Source organism: Rhinoraja longicauda, chromosome 17, assembly GCF_053455715.1.
Source record: "Rhinoraja longicauda isolate Sanriku21f chromosome 17, sRhiLon1.1, whole genome shotgun sequence".
In the NCBI taxonomy this organism is placed as follows: Eukaryota; Metazoa; Chordata; class Chondrichthyes; order Rajiformes; family Arhynchobatidae; genus Rhinoraja; species Rhinoraja longicauda.
In genome coordinates, this window is record NC_135969.1 from 14,472,578 (window position 1) to 14,493,608 (window position 21,031).

Here is a 21,031-nt window from a genome sequence, read left to right on the forward strand (position 1 = left end):
CACCTTCCATCAGTGAGGAATGTGGAGGAGTCACTGTGGTGGATGTTTCTGTTAAAATGTATTTTGTGTGTCTTGTTGCTTTTTATTGGCATGCCTGTCTGGCAAATCAAATTCCTCGTATGTTGCATAACATACTTGGCTAATAAAGTATGATTATGATTACGATTATCATTGTCCGTAACCTCTCCCGTCACACAGGAGATTGAGGTTTAATTTCACTGCCGGAGAGACGGTTTCTGGAGCGGGCAGAGTGGGTGCAGTTTATGGTGCCTGTGCCCCTCGGTGCCAGAGAACTGGGTTCAATCCTGAGCTGGGTGTTGGCTGTGTGGAGTTTGCACGATCTGCCAGTGACCGTGCGGCTTTTTCCACAATGTTCCAACCTTTTCTCCCACAAACCCAAAGCCGTGCAGGTTGGTAGGTTAATTGGCCACTGTAAATTGTTCCCACAGTCTATGGGAAGAATCGATGCGGAGTTGAAGGGATTGCAGGGTGATTTTAAATGGGTGGTTGATGGCTAGCACAGACTCAGTGGGCCGAAGATAGACACAAAGTGCTGGAGTAACTCAGCGGTTCAGGCAGCATCTTTGCAGACAAAGGATGGGTGACATTTTCTCCTTCTGACCCGAAACGTCACCCATCCTTTTTCTCCAAAGACGCTGAGTTACTCCAGCAACTTGTGTCTATCTCCGGTATAAATCAGCATCTGCTGTTCCTTTCTGTACAGTGGGCTGTCGGGCCTGTTTCCCTGCATATATCGCTCTGGGCTTCTGTGAGTTTAGTTCAGTTTAGAGATACAGCGTCCACCAATTCCACGCCGACCAGCCGCAACCCAATTTCAAGTCCTACACACTAGGGGCAATTTACAGAAGCCAATTAACCTACAAACCTGCACGCTTTTGGCGTGTGAGAGGAAACCGGAGCACCCAGGAGAAAACCCACGCTGTCACAGGGAAAATGAACAAATTCCACACCTGAGGTCAGGATCGAACCCGGGTCTCTGGCGCTGTAAGGCAGCAACACTACTGCTGCGCCACTGTGACTTTACTCTCAAAAGTGAATTGCGTTAAGACTGCAGTGACCATTGTTATGCATGAATCAAAATCATAATCACCTGACGGAAGAGTTGTGTGAGGAGCCAAGGAGACTAAAAGGGGCGGTCACAGTGGTGCAGCAGTAGAGTTGCTGCCTTACAGCGAATGCAGCGCCGGAGACTCAGGTTCGATCCTGACTACAGGCGCCGTCTGTATGGAGTTTGTACGTTCTCCTCGTGACGTGCGTGGATTTTCTTCGAGATCTTCGGTTTCCTCCTACACTCCAAAGACGTACAGGTATGTAGGTTAATTGGCTGGGCAAATGTAAAAATAGTCCCTAGTGGGTGTAGAATAGTGTTAGTGTACAGGGATCGCTGGGCGGCGCGGACCCGGTGGGCCGAAGGGCCTGTTTCTGCGCTGTGTTTCTAAATCTAAAAAATCTAAAAATCTAAAAGGACAGTACGTTTGGATGAAATTTAATGAACACAAATTGAACCAGCAACTAGGGTGCAAGGCTCTAACTAATAATCCAAAGTCATGGCTTGCAGATATTTACAAAATGTACCGGATTGGCCTAGTTGTAAGGTTACAATGCATGGAATTAGGACCTTCGGCCTAACTTTGCCCATGACGACCAAGATACCCCATCTACACTAGTCCCACCCGCCCGCATTTGGCCCATATCCCTATAAATATTTCCTATCCATGTACCTGTCCAAATGTCTTTTAAATGTTGAATTGTACAGCCTGGAAATAGGCCATTTGGCCCCACTTATCCATGCAACCTATTCATGCTAAATTTGCCCACTCATACCTCCAGATTCAGGGACAGTTTCTTTCCAGCTGTTATCGGGTAACCAAGCCATCCTACCAACGACTAGAGAGCAGTCCTGACAGCTACTATCTACCTCAATGGAGACCCTTGGACTATCTTTGATCGGACTTTGCTAGACTTTATCTTGCACTCAACGTTATTCGCGTTATTCCCTTTAACGTGTATCTGTACACTGTGGACGACTCGATCTTAGCACGAAAAAAAAGCTTTTCACTGTACCTCGGTACACGTCATTATTAACTAAACCAACTAACTCAAGCTCAAACTCAATAACCGAGTACCGATTACCATTATCATTAAGGAGTGGGGGCATCAAAGTTCTTTTTAACAAATGGATTGAATTCATTGAGAAAAGGTCACTTATATGGACAAGTTCAGTACATTGTGTGAAAAGACAGTGCTTTCCAAGCAAAGTGTCTGCGTGCAAGGGTTAAGGAACGCCGAGCACTGCGATAGATGTAAAATACTTTTTGCTCAATGGAAATGATTAAGTGAAGAGCCTGTGTCTTTATTTTCACTGAGGTGATCTTTTTGGAATGTGCTTGGACGAACTTAAGGGCGGCACAGCGACGCAATGGTAGAGCTGCTGCCTTACAGCGTCTGTGACCCGGGTGTGATCCTGATTACGGGTGCTGTCTGTACGGAGTTTGTATGTTCTCCCTGAGACCGCCAGAGTTTTCTCTGAGTGCTCCGGTTTCCTTCCACTCTCCAAAGACGTGTAGGTCTGTAGGTTAATTGGCTTCTGTAAATTGCCCCCAGTGTGTAGGATAGAACTCGTGTGAACGAGGGATGGCTGGTCTGCACAGATTCGGTGGGCCGAAGGGCCTATTTCCTCGCTGTATCTCCAAACTAAACTGTGTATGATTTAAAGGTCATTCATCAATTGGAGCATTTATAACGTAAGGGTTATTATATTTGACCGTGGAGAGGCATAATCTTGAACAAGCTAACTATTTTTATTCTCTCTGGTGTGGTTTTGTGCAGAAGAAGAGCTTCATTGAAGAGTCTGGAATGGGATCTGCGTGATCCTTTACCTCAGCTTTCGTACACAAGAAATCATCCTCCATTGCTTTTTGTGCCCTTGTCCCCTTGGGCTCGAGTGTCATGGTACGAGCTTCGAAAAGGAATGCCCAAATCTTACGGGTTTTGTCCTGATTGTTTTTAAATTGCTCATCTCCTCATTCTCATCCACCATTATCATTGAAGTGACGCCTAGCACCGGGATGACAGCTGGATCCGTGATCTTCCTCTGGCTAAGTGCATGGATATTGGGAAACACTCCACTCTGCTCTGGCCAAGCCTGCATGCGGGAGCCCGAGCATTTTGACTTTGACGTCCGATACCAAATGAGAAGCTTTGACGCGGGGCGGCCGATCCAGAATATCGTGGTGCACTCCGATTATCAAGGGATCTATATTGCGGTGCGGAATCGAATCTACTCTCTCAACTTCTCCCTCCAGAGGGACTATGAACTGCAGACTGGCCCCGTTGGCAGCCCGGATTGCGAGATCTGCAAACTTTGCGTCACAAACTGGGAGTCAAACGTCGACATGGAGGATAACGACAATGTCCTGCTGATGTTTGACTCGTACGAGCCAGTCCTGTTTATCTGTGGAAGCTCCCAACATGGCATCTGTTACAGGCACAACATCCAAAACAGAAATGAGAACTTGTGCCTATTTAAACCGGAAAATAATCGTGCTGACTTTTGCCCCGACTGCATAGCTAGCCCATTGGGCACCCAGGTGTTTGTTCATGATGAACTATATACCAGCTATTTGTTTATTGGAGCCACAGTCAACAGTACCATTGCAAAATCTTACAGTCCAACTTCCGTGTCAATAAAGAGACTGATCGGATCACTGGATGGATTTGAGTTGACTTCTCAAGATCACTCTTTAACTGTGTTGGATGAATTCCTGGACACGTATCCCATTGATTATATTTATTCCTTCCGCTCTGACGAATACATCTACTTTCTCACCGTGCAGAAAGAATCAATAGATTCGAACAACTATCACACGAGAATCGCGCAGTTGAAGGTTGGCGAGTACGAAGTGAAGAACTATCGGGAGATCGTGCTGGAGTGCCAATACGAAACGAGGCGGAGGAAGAGGACCTTGGGCGATGGGGACATCCTGTACAATGTGTTGCAAGCAGCTTACCTGGCCAAACCCGGCACGGACCTGGCCAAGGAGCTCGACGTGTCGAAGCAGGACGACGTGCTGTTCGGAGTGTTTGTGGAAAGCGAGCCCAACAGCAGAACGTTGCGGAGGAAGTCCGCGCTGTGTACGTTCCCGGTCAAGTCAATCGCCGAGATCATCGAGAATGGGATGGCGGCCTGCTGCGCACCATCAGAAGAATCCCAGCTCAGGGGGCTAAGGTTTTACCAGGAGTTAGAGTACTGCCCTCATCCCGTGAGTACAGAATTACTTTCTTCATTCCATTCCCAACTTTTTCTGACAAATTTTCAGCTGAATTAAAAAGTGCCATTTGGTGCAAGAGGGTTTTTCCGTTTCACTGGGCATTGAATTAAATGTGTACCTGAGAAACGCTAAGATTTTTACCAGTACTGCCCTCGTTCTGTGAGTATAGAATTATTTCTTTGTTTCTTTCTTTGTTCCATCCCCACCTTTAACTGGGCCTTGAATTAAATGTAGACATAACAAACGATAGATACTGACATCTCAGGCGAAATACAAAGTGCTGAAGGAATTTCAGCAGGTCGGGCAGCATCTGTAGAGGGATTCTGGGGAGCAGCCGTCACCTGTCCATTTCCTTCCACGGATGCTGCCAGACCCACTGAGTTAGTTTAGTTTGGAGGTACTGTGCGGAAACAGGCCCTTTGGCCCACTGAGTCAGCAGCGACCAGAGATCACCCTGTACACTAGCTCTATCCTACACTCTGGAAATTTACAAAAGCCTGTCGCCCTGCAAACCTGTACGTCTTTGGACTGTGGGAGAAACCGGAGAACCCAGAGAAAACTGAAGGGGTCCCAGGGAGAACGAACAATCTCCATACAAACAGCACCCGTAGTCAGGATTGAACCTGGGTCTCTGGCGCTGTAAGGCAGCAACTCTACCGCTGTGCCGCGGTGAATTCCATCCAAAACTAGACTGTTGTGAATCCTATTCTAAAACTAGACGATCTAAAGTGGCCTGAAGGCCGTGGTCTTTACTATAGAATAATGAATGTTTGGCCTTGCAGGTGATGTCCAGCAAAAAAAACCCAGAAAAAGCCTGAAACACTCAGCAGGTCAGGCAGCATGTGTGGAAAGAAAGAAAAAAAGATAATTGTTTGAGCTTGATGATCATTCATAAGATCTTTTCCAGTTTAATTTAGTTTAGTTTACTTTAGAGATGCAGTGCGGAAACAGGACCTTTGGCCCACTGTAGTGAGCGCTGACCAGCGATCACTACACTAGCACTATCCTACACACTGTCTTACACCCAGTTCCTACCAGGGTCATGGGCCTCAAATGTTAACTGTCATCCTCTCCCTTTAAATGCTGCCTAACCTGCTGAGCGTTTCCAGCTTTGCTGTTTCAGCTTTCCAGCATCTGGAGTTATTTTCATAAGATTATAAGTGATAGGAGTAGAATTAGGCTAATTGGCCCATCAAGTCTACTCCACCATTCAATCATGGCTGATCTATCTCTCCCTCCTAACCCCATTCTCCTGCCTGACACCTGTACTAATCAAAAATGTATCTATCTCTGCCTTAAATATATCCACTGACTTGGCCTCCACAGCTTTCTGTGGCAAAGAATTCCACAGATTCACCACCCTCTGATTAAAGAAATTCCTCCTCATCTTCTTCCTAAAAGAACGTCCTTTGATTCTGAGGCTATGACCACTAGTCTTAGACTCTCCCACTAGTGGAAACATCCTCTCCACATCCACTCTATCCAAGCCTTTCACTAAACAGTATGTTTCCATGAGGTCCCCCCTCATTCTTCAAAAGTCCAGTGAGTACAGGCCCAGTGCCATCAAATGCTCATCATAGGTTAACCCACCCATTCCTGGGATCATTCTTATAAACCTCCTCTGGAACCTCTCCAGAGCCAGCACATCCTTCCTCAGATATGGTGCCCAAAATTGCTCATAATATTTCAAATGCGGCCTTACCAGCGCCTTATAGAGCCTCAGCATTACATCCCTGTTTTTGTGTAAAAGCCCTCTCTAAATAAATGCGAGCATTGCATTTGCTTTCTTTACTACCAATTCGACTTGCAGATTAACTTTTTGAGAATCCTGCACCAGCACTCCCAAGTCCCTTTGCACCTCCGGTTTCTGGATTCTCACCCCATTTAGAAAATAGCCTACGCCTTTATTCCTGCTACCAAAATGCATGACTCCACACTTTGCTGCACTGTATTCTATCTGCCACTTCTCTGCCCACTCTCCCAACCTGTTCAAGTCCTTCCGCAGAGTCCCTGCTTTCTCTACACTACCAGCCCCTCCACCTATTTTCGTATCACCCTTAAACTTGGCCACAAAGCCTTCAATCCCCTCATCCAAATCATTAATATACAACGTGAAGAGTAGCGGCCCCAGCACCGACACTTGCGGAACTCCACTAGTCACTGGCAGCCGACCAGAAAAAGCCCCCTTTATCGCCACTTTTTGCTTTCTGCCTTCCAGCCAACCTGCTATCCATGCTAATCAGTCTGAAGAAGGGTCTCGACCCGAAACGTCACCCATTCCTTCTCTCCTGAGATGCTGCCTGACCTGCTGAGTTACTCCAGCATTTTGTGAATAAACATCTTCGATTTGTACCAGCATCTGCAGTTATTTTCCTATGCTATCCATGCTAGTATCTACTCTTTTGTTACCGTGGGCTCCCGTCTTCCCTAGCAGCCTCCCGTGTGGCACCTCATCAAAGGCTTTCTGAAAATCTAGGTAAACAACATCTACTGACTCTCCTTTGTCTGTCCTGCTATTTACTCCTTCAAAGAATTCCAGCAAATTTGTCGGGCAAGACCACTATGCTGACTGTGGCCTATTTTATCGTGAACTTCTAACTACCCCGTGACCCCATCCTTTATAATGGGCTCTAAAATCTCAACCAACCACCGAAATCAGACTAACCGGCCTAGAGTTCCCACTATTCTGCACTGCTCCCCTCTTGTGCAGCGGGGTGATATTGGCAAATTTCCAATCATCTGGTTCTGTTTTGTTTTTGCTTCAATTATAAGTGAATACATTTTTTTAAATTATATATATATATATATGAATATATAATTATATGTATATGTGTGTGTTTGTCAGGGATTCTGCGACACAATATTAAACAAAGTTAGTCCCAGACTGACCACAACCTATTGATTGTGGTAAGGCTATAACAGTCCACAAAGCAATGTTGGGCAGGATTGCTGGTTACAACACTCCTTCTCTGATCAGCTCAATTCAGGGTCAGTGGAATGACATGGCCCATCCTGACTGGCTCAGTGCACGTGTATCACAGATGTCAGTGAGTCATAGTCACACAGCACAGAAAGAGGCCCTTCAGCCTAACTTGGTTTAGGAACAGCTCCATCCAAGATCGCAAGAAATGGCAGAGAATTGTGGAGCAGCCCAGAGCATCACACACACCAACCTCCTTTCAATTGCCTCCATCTACACTTCAAGCTGCCACAGCAAGGCCACCAGCATAATCAAGGATGAGTTGCATCCCGGTCACTCCAGGCAAGAGGTACAGAAGGGTGAAAATGCACACCTCCAGATTCAGGGACTGTTTCTTCCCAGCTGTTATCAGGCAACTGATCCATCCTCGCACCAACTAGAGAGCGGTCCTAGAGCTACTGTCTACCTCATGGGAGACCTGTGGACTATCTTTAGTCGGACTTTACTGGGCTTTATCTTGCCTTAAACATTATTCCCATTATCATGTATCTTTGGACTGTGGATGGATTGATTGTAATCTTGTACAGTCTTTCCACTGACTGGATACCACGCAACAAAAAAGCTTTTCACTGTACCTCGGCACATGTGACAATAAACTAAACTAAACTTCTCCAGCCCGACCGGGGAGCCCCATCTGAGCTAGTCCCATCCTTCCCAAATTGCAGAGAGTTGCGTGCAGAGCCCAACCCACTTATGAGCCGGCCTCCCACCCCCTCCTCCCATCAAGTCATCTCCATTTAATGCTGTCTCAGGAAAGCAACCAACGTAATCCAGGACCATTCACACCTTGGTCATTCCCTCTTCTCCCCCCTCCCATCGGGCAGAAGATACGAAAAAGGACACAAAGGGCAAGAGTAACTCAGCAGGTCAGGCAGCATCTCTGGAGAACATGGATAGGTGGCGTTTCGGGTTGGGACCCTTCTGGGGACTGAAACTACAAAAGTCTGAAAGCACGCACCACCAGATTCAAGAACAGCATATTTCTGTTATCAAACTATTGAACAGATCTCTTTTGCTGAGGATGAATTCTTGATCTTCCAATCTACCTCATTGTGGCCTTGCACTTTTTTTTTTATCATCTACACTTTCTTTGTAGTTGTAACCCTATAGTCTGCTTTATTTTTTCCACTCTTGCTCTACTTTGATCTATTTATGTATGATATGACTCACCTGGATAACCTGCAAGCAGAGCTTTTCACTGTATTTTGGTACACTTGACAATAAAACCAATACCAGTAAGAATAAAGGTAGGAGTGTTGTAAATGGTCTTGGTGGTCGGATCGGAGCTGAATAAGTACTTGCACAGCCACGTTAACATTAGCTGCATGCAATTAGAGACATGGGTCGCCTTCACTACAAGCAACTGGAGATGTGCATCACCTTAAGAGATACTGTACAGCGTGGGAACAGGCCCTTCGGCCCACCAAGTCCACGCCGACCAGCGATCACCCCGTACACTAACACAATCCCATACGTTGGGGATAATTTACAATTTTACCAAAACCAATTGACCGACAAACCTGTACATCTTTGGAGTGTGGGAGGAAACCGGAGCACCTGGAGAAAACCCACCCGTTAACAGGGAGAATGTACAAACTCCGTTCAGGCAGCACCCGTAGGCAGGATCGAACCTGGGCATCTGGTGCAGTGAGGCAGCAACTCCACTTCTGTAACATAAGCTATCTGGCAGCTACTCACTGCTGGCCCTCCCACACAAGTAGACTCTGCCCAGCTGCCTGCCGATCAGAAAACCTGCTGGTAAAGTTCAAAACACACCCTGCAGCTTCATTTCTTGTCCAAAGATTACGCCCGTCCCATCACCCTTCCCAATCCCAAGGAAACGCTGCGTTATTTTGTTTCCCTGATAATCTTTGCTTTGGGAAGAATCATTGGGATCACTCAGCAACTAACGCAATCTGCAATGAAATACAAAGACACAGAGTGGAATTTCAAAACCTCTTTGTGACTCTGAAAAAATATTGAGGCATATCGCTCAGATATACTTGAGGCATTTTTGAAATAGTTCAGCTCCATACACAATCCACTTTTTGTTTAGTTTTAGAAAATTTGTGGGAGGAAATCACCACTGATTATAAAGAGGTTAACTCCCAGGGGAAGAGAGTGCAGCTCATATCTCTGCCTCGTGACAGGTCGGTTGAAGCCGTTGATGCATCAAGAATTTTCTCCGAAACCAATCCCATCCTTGTGCCAACCAGGAAATCTATTTGTTCGGTACGTTGCGAGTGATGTTTCGATGGGGAGATGGCCTGGGTGTATATGTCTGACCAATGAAAGCTATTGGATGTTTGTTTGGATATTGAAGGGAGGGTATGTTTAGTGGGGGATGGAGAGAAAGGAAATACTTCAAATCTGTGTTTAGATTTGAAGGCTGTCAGCTACATTACCACACTTTCTGGTGAGACCATCACATTCAACGGTCATTAGTCAAGAGTGTTTAATTGTCCTTGGTACTGTCAATAAAACAACAATCCTTACCTGCCGCAGCATAACAGGCCTGTAAACACAATACATATAGATCTTATTCAATAATGAATGATTCCATAAGTGAGTAACCCTAATACTAGTGCCAAAAAGCCACAAATCCTCAGCGCAACCAATTAGTCCATTGTTTATAATGTTGTGTCATGTTGGTTGTTGGGAAGCAGCTATTATTCTTCTTCTTCTTCTTTCGTATGTCAACTACAACAATCAAAAGTGGCAATTGGTGCTTCAGAGTACCGTAGTTGACGCTTTGCTGCCAATTTTGCCAGTTCCGTAGAACTACCCAGGGTGGACGACGAGGACGTAAAGCAGCCCCTACCCCCAACTATTCTTGAACCTGGTGGACCCCTATATCTTCTTTCCAATGTTAGGATTGAAATGAGAGCATGACCAGGGTGAAATGTGGTCTTTGATGATATTGGCCGCCATTTTGAGGCTACGCCTCCTCTCGATCCCCATTGATGGTGGAGAGGTCAGTACCCGTGATGAGCTGGGCTGCTTCATCCAACGAGAGGGTTCATTTGACCGACGGTAATTCTTTAGTTCAAGAATAGCTTCTTCCCAACAACCAACATTACACAATGCTGACCTCAACTCTGAACAATGCGCTATTTTTCGTAGCACAGAGGACTTTGAGGTTTTTTTGAACTGGTTTTGGTTACAATAGGGCGGCACAGTGGCATAGCAATAGAGCTGTATTTCTAAAGCTAAAACCAAAACCAGTACTTGTTTTTGTCACTAGGATCAGAGTGAGGAAGGAAGCAATGGCTCCAGAAGACAGTGCTAGTGGGATGGGTTTCAAATTGGAGGTGTGATTGTGTTGAAGGATTCAAAAGGGGCAAGCGTTGAGGCAAACTGAGCAATGGCATGTTGGCCTTCATAACGCGAGGATTTGAGTACAGGAGCAAAGAAGTCCTTCTGCAGTTGTATAGGGCCCTGGTGAGACCACATCTGGAGTACTGTGTGCAGTTTTGGGCTCCTAATTTGAGGAATGACGTCCTTGCTATTGAGCCAGCGTTCACAAGTATTGAGTAGTTCACACCTATTGAGTAGGTTCACAAGGTTGAATCCCTGGGATGGAGGGACTGTCATATGAGGAAAGATTGGAAAGACTAGGCTTGTATTCACTGGAGTTTAGAAGGATGAGAGGGGATCTTATAGAGACGTATAAAATTATAAAAGGACCTATTTTCTATGTTTCTAAGTGAATTGGTGGAAGGGTGAAGCCACAGATTCATGGCGACTGGCAAATAAATCAGGGGGGACATGAGGTAAAACTAGTGAGGTACAGTCATCTTAAGTACTCTGCCTGATAGAGCATTCAGCTGTTACTATTAGAAGGTTGTTAGATAGATACCTGATGGTGTACACGCTGATGGGCGGCACAGTGTCGCAGCGGTAGAGTTGTTGCCTTACAGCGCCAGAGACCCGGGATCAATCCTGACTACAGATGCTGTCTGTATGGAGTTTGTACGTTCTCCCTGTGGATTTCTACCGGTGCTCCGGAATCCTGCCACACTCCAAAGACGTGCAGGTTTGTAGGTTAATTGGCTTCGATTTTTTTAAATAATTGTAAATTGCCCCTCGTGTGTAGGATAGTGCTAGTGTACGGGGTGATAGATGGTTGGCACGGGCGGACTCGGTGGGCCGAAGGGCCTGTTTCTGCGCTGTATCTCTAAAAGTAAAAGTCTGCGAGAAAAGAGCTGAGAAACGCGTTGACTCGGTTCATCCTGCAGAGAGCTGGAAAAGGCCAGAGAGAATCCTTGTGCCCTGCAGATCATCTGTTGGGTGCTGGCTCTGTCTCCCTCATCCCAGTGGCTGAGGTCAGGTCTGCTTTCACGAGGATAAACTCTCAGAAAGCTGCCTGCCACCAATGGAATTATCATCACGGATTCCTGCCACCCTGGCCATTCCCTGTTCTCTCTTCTTCCCTCCAGGAGGAGATCCAAAATGTTGAAAGTCTGGACATCCAGACTCACAAACAGCTTCTTGCCCATGGCTATCAGACACTGGAACCAACCACCTCTTCTAGTTTGGTTTGAGTTCAGTTTTGAGATATAGCATGGAAACAGGCCCTTCGGCCCACTGACTCGGTGCCAGCCAGCGATCCTTGCTCACTCGCACTTTCCTACACACGAGGGACAATTTAAATTTTTACCGAAGCCAATTAACCTACAAACCTGTACGTGTTTGGAGTGTGGGAGGAAACCGGGGCACCCGGAGAAAACCCATGCAGGTGATGGGGAGAATGTACAAACTCCGTACAGACAGCGCCCGTAGTCGGGATCGAACCCAGGTCTCTGGCACAGAGGCTGTGCCATCGTGCTGCCCTCTTTCACACCCCGTTACCGGAGATTCTGCCATGTACTCTTAGTCTTAACTCTACCTCAATTATTCTTTACACTCCAGTATTTATTTTTTTGACTAATTGAGATTGCAGTGCACTTGTCTTGATACTTATTGTTTATACTTCAGTGGTTCAGTGGCGCTTTTGTTGTCACATGTGCGAACGTGCAATGAAATTATTTTCTTACCATCATTCCAGTGGAGTGTTACCGAACCCAAGCACATTCCCGATGAGCAATTGTACAGGGATAGGCTACTTTTTCTTTGGCTCCATTTTCAAGGTCCAGTCCGCGCTCCAGATCGTGTGAGTGGTGCCCGTTCCAGGCGAGCCCCGGGCTGCCGCGGGCCTCCAGCCCTCTCCTTCCTTGGACATGTTGATCGACCAGCGAACCGATGTCTCCTTGCCCGTCCACCGTTGTTCTCTGAGGGGGGCCTCCCGCAGCCGAACTTGAAGGCGTGGTAAACCAGGCTCCAGTTCCCTCTCCGACTAGCCTTGCTCCTCGTCTGCCACATCCGCCGTCATCGCCGTCATGGATTGGACACGCTAGAGGCAGGAAACATGTTCCCAATGTTGGGGGAGTCCAGAACCAGGGGCCACAGTTTAAGAACAAGAGGTAGGCCATTTAGAACGGAGACGAGGAAAAACTTTTTCACTCAGAGAGTTGTGAATCTGTGGAATTCTCTGCCTCAGAAGGCCGTGTAGGCCAATTCTCTGGATGCTTTCAAGAGTTTGATAGAGCTCTTAATGATAGCGGAGTCAGGGGTTATGGGGAGAAGGCAGGAACGGGGTACTGATTGTGCACGATCAGCCATGATCACAGCGAATGGCGGTGCTGGCTCGAAGGGCCGAATGGCCTACTCCTGCACCTATTGTCTATTGCCTATTGCCAGCTTCATTCTCCCAGTCTCAGCTTCATGCCGGTTAGGAATTTCAATAAAGGTAGACACAAAATGCTGGAGTAACTCAGCGAGACAGGCAGCATCTTTGGAGAGAAGGAATGGGTGACGTTTCGGGTCGCGACCCCTCTTCAGACTTTCAACAAACTCTGCTGGACCACAACAACAAACCTGCGAATCTGATGACTCTCCGTGTCATCTGGTTCTTGTGGATTCTCTGGTTCTTGTCGAAACAGAGTTTTGTTTTTTATACGTCGGAAAAGTATTCAAAGCACAGACCTCCCCGGTGCTCACAGCTCAGCCGCTCATAGTGTGAGCCCAAGCAACTGAAGCAGAAGTTGACCATTTTGAATCTGAACTCCAATATTTGTTCCTTGCGAGTTTAACATTTCTCTCACCGAGGAAAAATAAGTTTAAATTACTACGGTTGTTAAGGGTTACGGTGAGAAGGCAGGAGAATGGGGTTGGCAGGGAAAGATATATCAGCCTTGATCAGATGGAGGAGCGGTCTGAATAGCCTAATTCTGCTCTCTTTTCCCACTACCCTCTCTCTCGCCCCCCCCTCACGCTCGCCCCCCCTCACTCTCGCCCCCCCCTCACGCTCGCCCCCCCTCTCTCTCGCCCCCCCCCCCCTCACACTCACCCCCCCTCACTCTCGCCCCCCCCTCACGCTCGCCCCCCCTCTCTCTCGCCCCCTCTCTGTCTTATGAACTGTCATAATGGAGGATTTGTGAGCAACCTTCCCCAATCAGCATTATAATGATGATATGTAGGGCGACAATGTTTGTCCAAGACATGAGGAAGAACTTAACTTGCTCTGCCGTGCGGTACCTTGTAACCCTCTGAGAGAGCAGCCAGAAAACTAGGCACTGCGCATGTGTGTGGAGTTTGCACGTTCTTCCTGTGGCCGCATGGTATTTCTCCGGGCGCTCCGGTTTCCTCACGCATCCCAAAGATGTGTGGGTTTGTAGGTTGATTGTCCTCTGTAAAATTGCTCTTAGTATGTGGGGAGTGGATGTGAAAGTGGGATAACATAAAGCTAGTGTGAACGGGCGATCGATAGTCAGCGTGGACCTGGTGGGCTGAGGGGCCTGTTTCCGTGCTGTCTGTCGCTGAGGTATAGCTGAGAATCTCATACCTCATGAGCTCTGTGCTGATTGATCATCTGGCTCTGCCTGGACTTGCAGCTAACCCTCAGCCGATGATATTACGTCAACGTCTCCTGATCTCAGTTTTAGAAGAACAATGCCCTGGGTAGGTCTCAGGACATGCTGGGTATTTTTTAATATGTTGGGAGGTTCAAATCTAAATTAGTGTCTAGTTGAGGGAATGTCCCTTGTGTTATGTCCTTAATAGAGAAACATTTAAGAAGCTGTGTATCCATGCACTTTTGGAATGGTGGAGGGGGGCGGGGGAGGGGGGGGGAGGGGGGAGGTTGTGAAGCAGAAGCAAGGAGGACTTGTATGGGCATGGATAGGCTATTTGTTTGAATTAAATCGCACGGCAAAAAGGCGATGTGTCATCAATGAGGTACGGATGGAAGCATGCAAGATGACAACATGTGCATGACTGCAAGGCACTCCCTGAGCAATGGTTACACAGGAAAGATCGATGCAGTGGTGGCAGGTCCACCATCCAGACATCACTGTAGGAGTGCCTCAGTTTCCTCCCACACTCCAAAGACATACAGGTTTATAGGTTAGACACAAAATGCTGGACTTACTCACCGATGATAGAAGGAATGGGTGACGTTTCGGGTCGATGCTGCCTGTCCTGCTGAGATACTCCAGCATTTTGTGCCTATCATATCATCATCATATCATATATCTACAGCCGGAAACAGGCCTTTTCGGCCCTCCAAGTCCGTGCCGCCCAGTGATCCCCGTACATTAACACTATCCTACACCCACTAGGGACAATTTTTACATTTACCCAGCCAATTAACCTACATACCTGTACGTCTTTGGAGTGTGGGAGGAAACCGAAGATCTCGGAGAAAACCCACGCAGGTCACGGGGAGAACGTACAAACTCCTTACAGTGCAGCACCCGTAGTCAGGATCGAACCTGAGTCTCCGGCGCTGCATTCGCTGTAAAGCAGCAACTCTACCGCTGCGCTACCGTGCCGCCTCTTCGGTGTAAACCAGCATGTGCAGTTCCTTCCTGCAACTTTGTATGTGAATTGGCTTGGTAAAATTGTAAATTGTCCCTAGCGTGTGTAGGATAGTGTCAGTGTACGGGGATCGCTGGTCGGCGCGCACTCGGTGGGCCAAGGGGCCTGTTTCCGTGCTAAGTCTCCAAACTAAACTAAAGTAAATCTCAGAGCTTTTAATACATATGTGATAAAAAAATCATTGCTAATGGAGACACGAGAGACTGCAGATACTGGAAACTGCAGCAAAAGATAAACTGCTGGAAGAACTCAGCAGGTCAGGGCACAGATGCCTAGCCTGCTGAATTCCTCCAGCAGTGTGTTTTTTACTCAGTATATATGAAAGTGCACTTATTACAAATGTGAAAATACGTGTGTGTGGGGGGGCTATTCTGATGAAATTGGAAAACTTTCAAACAGGAGGGTTTAGTGAAAGATGAAATGTTTGCTGTTCTCCCTGCGTGTCTCATAGCTGCTTGACAGTTTTCGAGTTTCAATTCTCTTTCAATTCTGCCCCAATTTTCTCCTGTTTGATCTCTGAAGGGAAGTGCCACGTGATGATCTCATTGATGTGCAGAGGGTTATTGAATTATGTGCATAATTATTTTAAATGTAAGTCCTGGACAAAAGGCAGACTTTTGAAAGTAATTTAAAATGTGATTTGTGTTTTACATTAGAGGAATAGAAGGCTAAACTGCAATATTCTGTAATATATCTGCATTGATTGTATCTGCATACCTCTGTTTCTTTCCAATTATTTTGTAGATCTTTCTAAGATCTATCTTCCACGATCTTTATAATTTTCATGTGCACAAATTCTAGGAGCAGAATTAGGCCATTCAGCCCATCGTCTACTCCAACATTCAATCATGGCTGATCTATCGTTCCCTCTCAACCCTATTCTCCTGCCTTCTCCCCAGAACCACTGACACCCTTACTAATTAAGAATCTCAATGTCCATCTTAAAAATATCCATTGACTTGACCTGCACAGCCGTTCATGGCAATTAATTCCACAGATTTACCACAATTTCAAGTAACTCTTGCATTCCCTCCCTTCCCTACTAGTCCTGCTAGTTCCACTGTTCGCATCCTTGTATCCCCTCGTTATCACCTCTTCTCCAGCCAGCAATGGGCCATTATGAGCTCCACCCTTCCTTGGTCATCTGTTGCCAGCCCTGTTTTGTTCTGGCCTTTTCTTACCTCCAGTTCCCTCCTCTCTACTTTCAGTCTGAAGAAGGGTTCCGACACGACCTGAAATCTCCAGAGATGCTGCCTGTCCTGCCTAATGACTCCAGCACTTTGTGTCTATCTTTGATCTTTCCCTTTGCTCTATCTATTATCCCCGAGTTTGAATTGATTGTAACTCTTCACTGTAAACCTGATCTGTTTGGATAGCATGCAAAACAAAGCTTTTCACTGTGCCTCGGTACACGTGACAATAATAAACCGAAAGCTAACTCTGCTGCCAGGTGGGACTGGTTTGTATAGGCAGCTTGATCAGCCTAGAGAGGTTGGGCCGAAGGGCTTGTTTCCATGGAAAGACATAAAATGCTGGAGTAAATCACAGGTCTGCCAGCAACCCTGGAGAACGTGGAGAAGAAGGTTCCTGACCCGAAACGTCACCTATCCATGTTTCCTAGACCCGCTGTGTTACTCCAGCATTTTGTGCCATTACTTGGTAAACCAGCATCTGCTGCATTCCTTGTTTCTGCATTAGGGCATGTTTCTATGCTGCATGTCTGTCCCTGATCCAAAGCAAATATAGAATTAATCTAAAAAGAAACAGATTAATCACTGAATGGAAGAGTTTACAGAAGCTTTCAAGCTCACTGAGCCGAGGTGAATTGGCCTCATTTGTGATGGACAGTTCCGTGTGACTCTACTTATGGCAGTGAAACCATTGCTCGGTCGGTGCAGTTGCCCGATCTTCTTTGACACATAACCACGTACTTATTAATGCTCCAAACAGCAAGGTAGAGCTACCTGGCAGTGTGGAGGAAATGAATTCCTGACTTTTGCGATGTATTCGTCATAAACGTGTTTACATAGAAAAAAAGTTGTACCGAGCCATATTTGGTCCGCAGCTTCTCCTGATACGTTTCAGCAAGAATCAATCGTTTCTTTATCCTTGAATCAAGGGACAAGAACTCCCAAATCTTTTAGACTTTAACGATTCAGTGCGGAAACAGGCCCTTCGGCTCACCCAGTCCGTGTTGACCAGCGATCGCCCCGTACACTAGCACCATCCTACACACGGGATAATTTTACAATTTTACCAAAGCCAATTACCCTACAAACGTGCATGCCTTTGTAATGTGGGAGGAAACGGGAGCACCCGGAGAAAACCCACGTTGGCCACAGGGAGAATGTGGAAACTCCATACAGACAGCACCCGTAGTCAGGATCGAACCCGGGTCTCTGGTGCTGTAAGGCAGCAACTCTACCGCTGCGCCACTGTGCTGCCCCTGAAATGAACAACTTTGTCTCTGAATGGATAGGAAGTGCAATGGCCACCCCCACCCCTTGCTGTTATTGGAGACGGCACAGCGACTCAGCCATAAGAGCTGCTGCTACACGGCTCCAGCGAACAATGTCCTAATCTCCACTGCCTGCCTGTGTGGTGTTTGCAGATTATCCTTATGGTGCGTGGGGCGGCACGGTGGCGTAGCAGTAGAGTTGCTGCCTTACAGTGCCAGTGGCCCAAGTTCGATCCTGACCACGGGTGATGCCTGTATGGAGTTTGTACGTTCTCCCTGTGATCGTGTGGATTTGCTCCAGGTGCTCCCACATTCCAAAGATGTACAGGTTTGTGGGTTAAAGGGCTTTGGTAAAAATGTAAATTATCTCTAGTGTGCAGGACATTGCTAGTGTAAGGGGTGATCGCTGGTCGGCACGGACTCAGTGGGCTGAAGGGCCTGTTTCAATGCTGTATCTCTAAAGTATAAAGTCTAAAGGGTTTCCTACGGATGTTCCAGTTTCTTAAGACTCGTGGGTTGTTTGGTTATTTGTCTATTCTCTCCCCTATCGCTGTCCGACCTGTTGAGTTCCTCCAGTATATTGTGTTTTGGCTCAAGATTCCATCATCTGCAGTCTCTTGTGTCTTCACTTTGCCTTGTTTACCTGAGTGTGGTCCATTATGGTACCTGCAATGTTGAGCAAACATCTCAAAAACCACAGTGGTCATGGCACATTTTGTTATATATTGCAGAATTAAATATATATATACATATTAAGGCAGCAGTGGATACTTGCATGAGCAAGGGGATTAGTCTTCAGCAAAAGAATATGTTGAGTGGCTGGTTGCAGTGTAAACATCTAGCAGCTGCTATTCTAATGGAGTGCAGTCTCAGTTTTGCACAAAGATACTAGAGGAGCAAAATGAACTACTCCGTCAAAATCGCCTATACTGAAGTGTAGTACGCAAAGGAGCGTAACGGCCGCCATTTTAGAGGCCGTTCGTTATGCCTCTTGTAGTGTAATCAGTGTTTTGGGGGAACAGTATGTGTGATGATACCATAAAAATGCAGAATATATCTCATCTATCAATTCACAGATTTTTGTTATTTTTCTTTTAAAATGTTTCTGCAAGTTTCTGCCTACTAAAATGGCGCCATGACATACTACGGTTTTTGGGGTCGAGTGGTCTATCTTGCTCTGCTCTGTTATCTTTGGTTTTGCATCTGAACCCTACTGGCTGCATGAAGGCATCAATGAAAGAACCTGGGTCTTCCGTACAATACACGTCCACCACCAATTTTCCGGCAACTCGAGGTCTGGCTCCTTCATTAATCCGGACAAAATCATGAGACCGCACTTGAAATCCCCCTCCGGAAGTCCCCCTGAAAATGTGGCACCTCGGCTGGGTGAGACAGCCGACCTCGACCTCATCGGGACTTCCACGCCGATCGATGGGTCGAATTTTTGCCACCTGCATCCGGGGCTCTGGAACTCTGGCCTGGCCGGAGCCGGCAGAACCGTTCCTGTAGCCGACTTTGGAGGCTGACTTTGCGAGCCGGTATCTCGGCTCCTCTGCAGCCAAGGCGGACCGGTCTGGCCTCTTTGGACTCCTCCCGGACCTCTGTTGGTCCGGCTACATGGATAATCCAGAAAGGCTCTGGAACCAAGGGTGCTGGAAAATCAGGGGTGGACCTGTTTAAACATTGACTGGAATTAAGTTGCAGGCTGGCTCTTGCATACAATCAATGGTTCCTAGACCACCCACATCTCCTCCAACTGTGTCCCTCTACCCTCTAACACGCTGACAGTGTGGAGAGTATTGGGAAAGTTGGGTTTTGTAAAGGATAGTGAGAACGTCTTGGTTGTTTGTGACTTGCTATTTGGATTGGTTAATTCAAGGACATAACAGTGCTTGTTTACCCTCTTGGGTCACTTGCCAACCGTGATCATTGAGTGAGAGGGATGATGTACAAGCAATCACCAAGCCAATGTTGTTCCCAAATTCACCCTGTGATACTGGAAAAAGTGTGGCTCAGCCTTAAGTAGTTACATTGATGTAGGTTTAGTTTTATTTTTGTTATGTGTACCGGGGTAAACAAAAGCTTTGTTTTGCATGTTTTCCAAACCGATCAGGTGTACCATAGAAAGACACAAATAGCTGAAGTAACGCAACAGGTCAGACGGCATCTCTGGAGAAAAGGCATAGATGACGTTTCAAGTCGAGAACCCAAAATGGCCTATTCCTTTTCTCCAGAGATGCTGCCTGACTCGCTGAGTTACTCCTGCTTTGTGTGATGTCCCATATTGAAGTTTAACGCCTAAGCTAAGGAATCACGGGACTGTGGTAATATGATATTAGTATGTGTAAATGAGTAGTTGAAAGGTAGAGAACTGAGCAGGGTTAAAATGATGACACAAAGTGCTGGGGTAACTCAGCGGGTCAGGCTGCATCCCTGGAGAACATGGATAGATGACGCTTTGTGTCTGGACTCTTCTTCAGACTGTTGTAGGTCGGGATCCTTCGTTAAAATTATGACCTTCACTTTGGAAAACAAGTTGCTGGGGTGCGACAAGGATCGATGCTGGGGCAGCTGTTCTTTACACTCCGTACTGATGGTTTGGATGAAAGAAGAACGTTTCTCATTCATGGAAAGGAGTTTAGTTTAGTTTAGTTTAGAGATACAGCGCGGAAACAGGCCCTTCGGCCCACCGGGTCTGCCCCGACTAGCGATCCCCGCACATTAACAATATCCTACACACACTAGGGACAATTTTTACATTTTACCAAGCCAATGAACCTACATACCTGTACGTCTTTGGAGTGTGGGAGGAAACCGAAGATCTCGGAGAAAACCCACGCAGGTCACGGGGAGAACGTGCAAACTCCGTACAGACAGACAGAGTTGGGACAAAAGATCGCGGGGGGGGGGACAAAGAATAAGTACCGATTAGGTTTCTAAAAAAGACACAAACTGTTGGAGTAACTCAACGGGTCAGGCAGCATCTCTGAAGAGCATGGATAGGCGACGTTTCGGTTTGGGACTTTTCTTCAAACTGGAGTCTGAAGAAGGGTCCCGACCTGAAAGGTCACTGTCCGCGTAATCCAGAGATGCTGCCTGACCCGCTGAGTTAGTCAAGCACTCTGTGTCTTTCCAAGGGGTAATCCAAATTATTTGAAAGGACAGACCATCAGGTCATTAAAGACTTAAGGTTAAAAGTCTGAACCTTGTAGCATAATCTCGACTTCAAACTTTTGTTATGGTGCATTCATGTATTACAAGATAAAATGGATGCAGGGGTATAAAAAAACGGTACTTCCATGCATCCTTTTCTATGCATGCGAGTTCACTGGAGAAGGTTTCGCCTGATCCGCTGAGTTATTCCAGCGCTTTGTGTTTTTTTAA

General features: G+C 46.7%; 1 protein-coding gene across 1 annotated transcript in view; it reads left to right on the forward strand.

Annotated features, from left to right (window-relative positions):
- The first annotated feature begins 3,089 nt into the window (after positions 1-3,089).
- Positions 3,090-21,031, forward strand: part of mst1rb (macrophage stimulating 1 receptor b) — an 89,428-nt gene continuing 71,486 nt past the window's right edge. The window contains exon 1 of the mRNA XM_078414684.1: positions 3,090-4,283. Coding sequence (XP_078270810.1) covers positions 3,090-4,283 — 1,194 coding nt within the window. The remainder of the gene's footprint in view (positions 4,284-21,031) is intronic.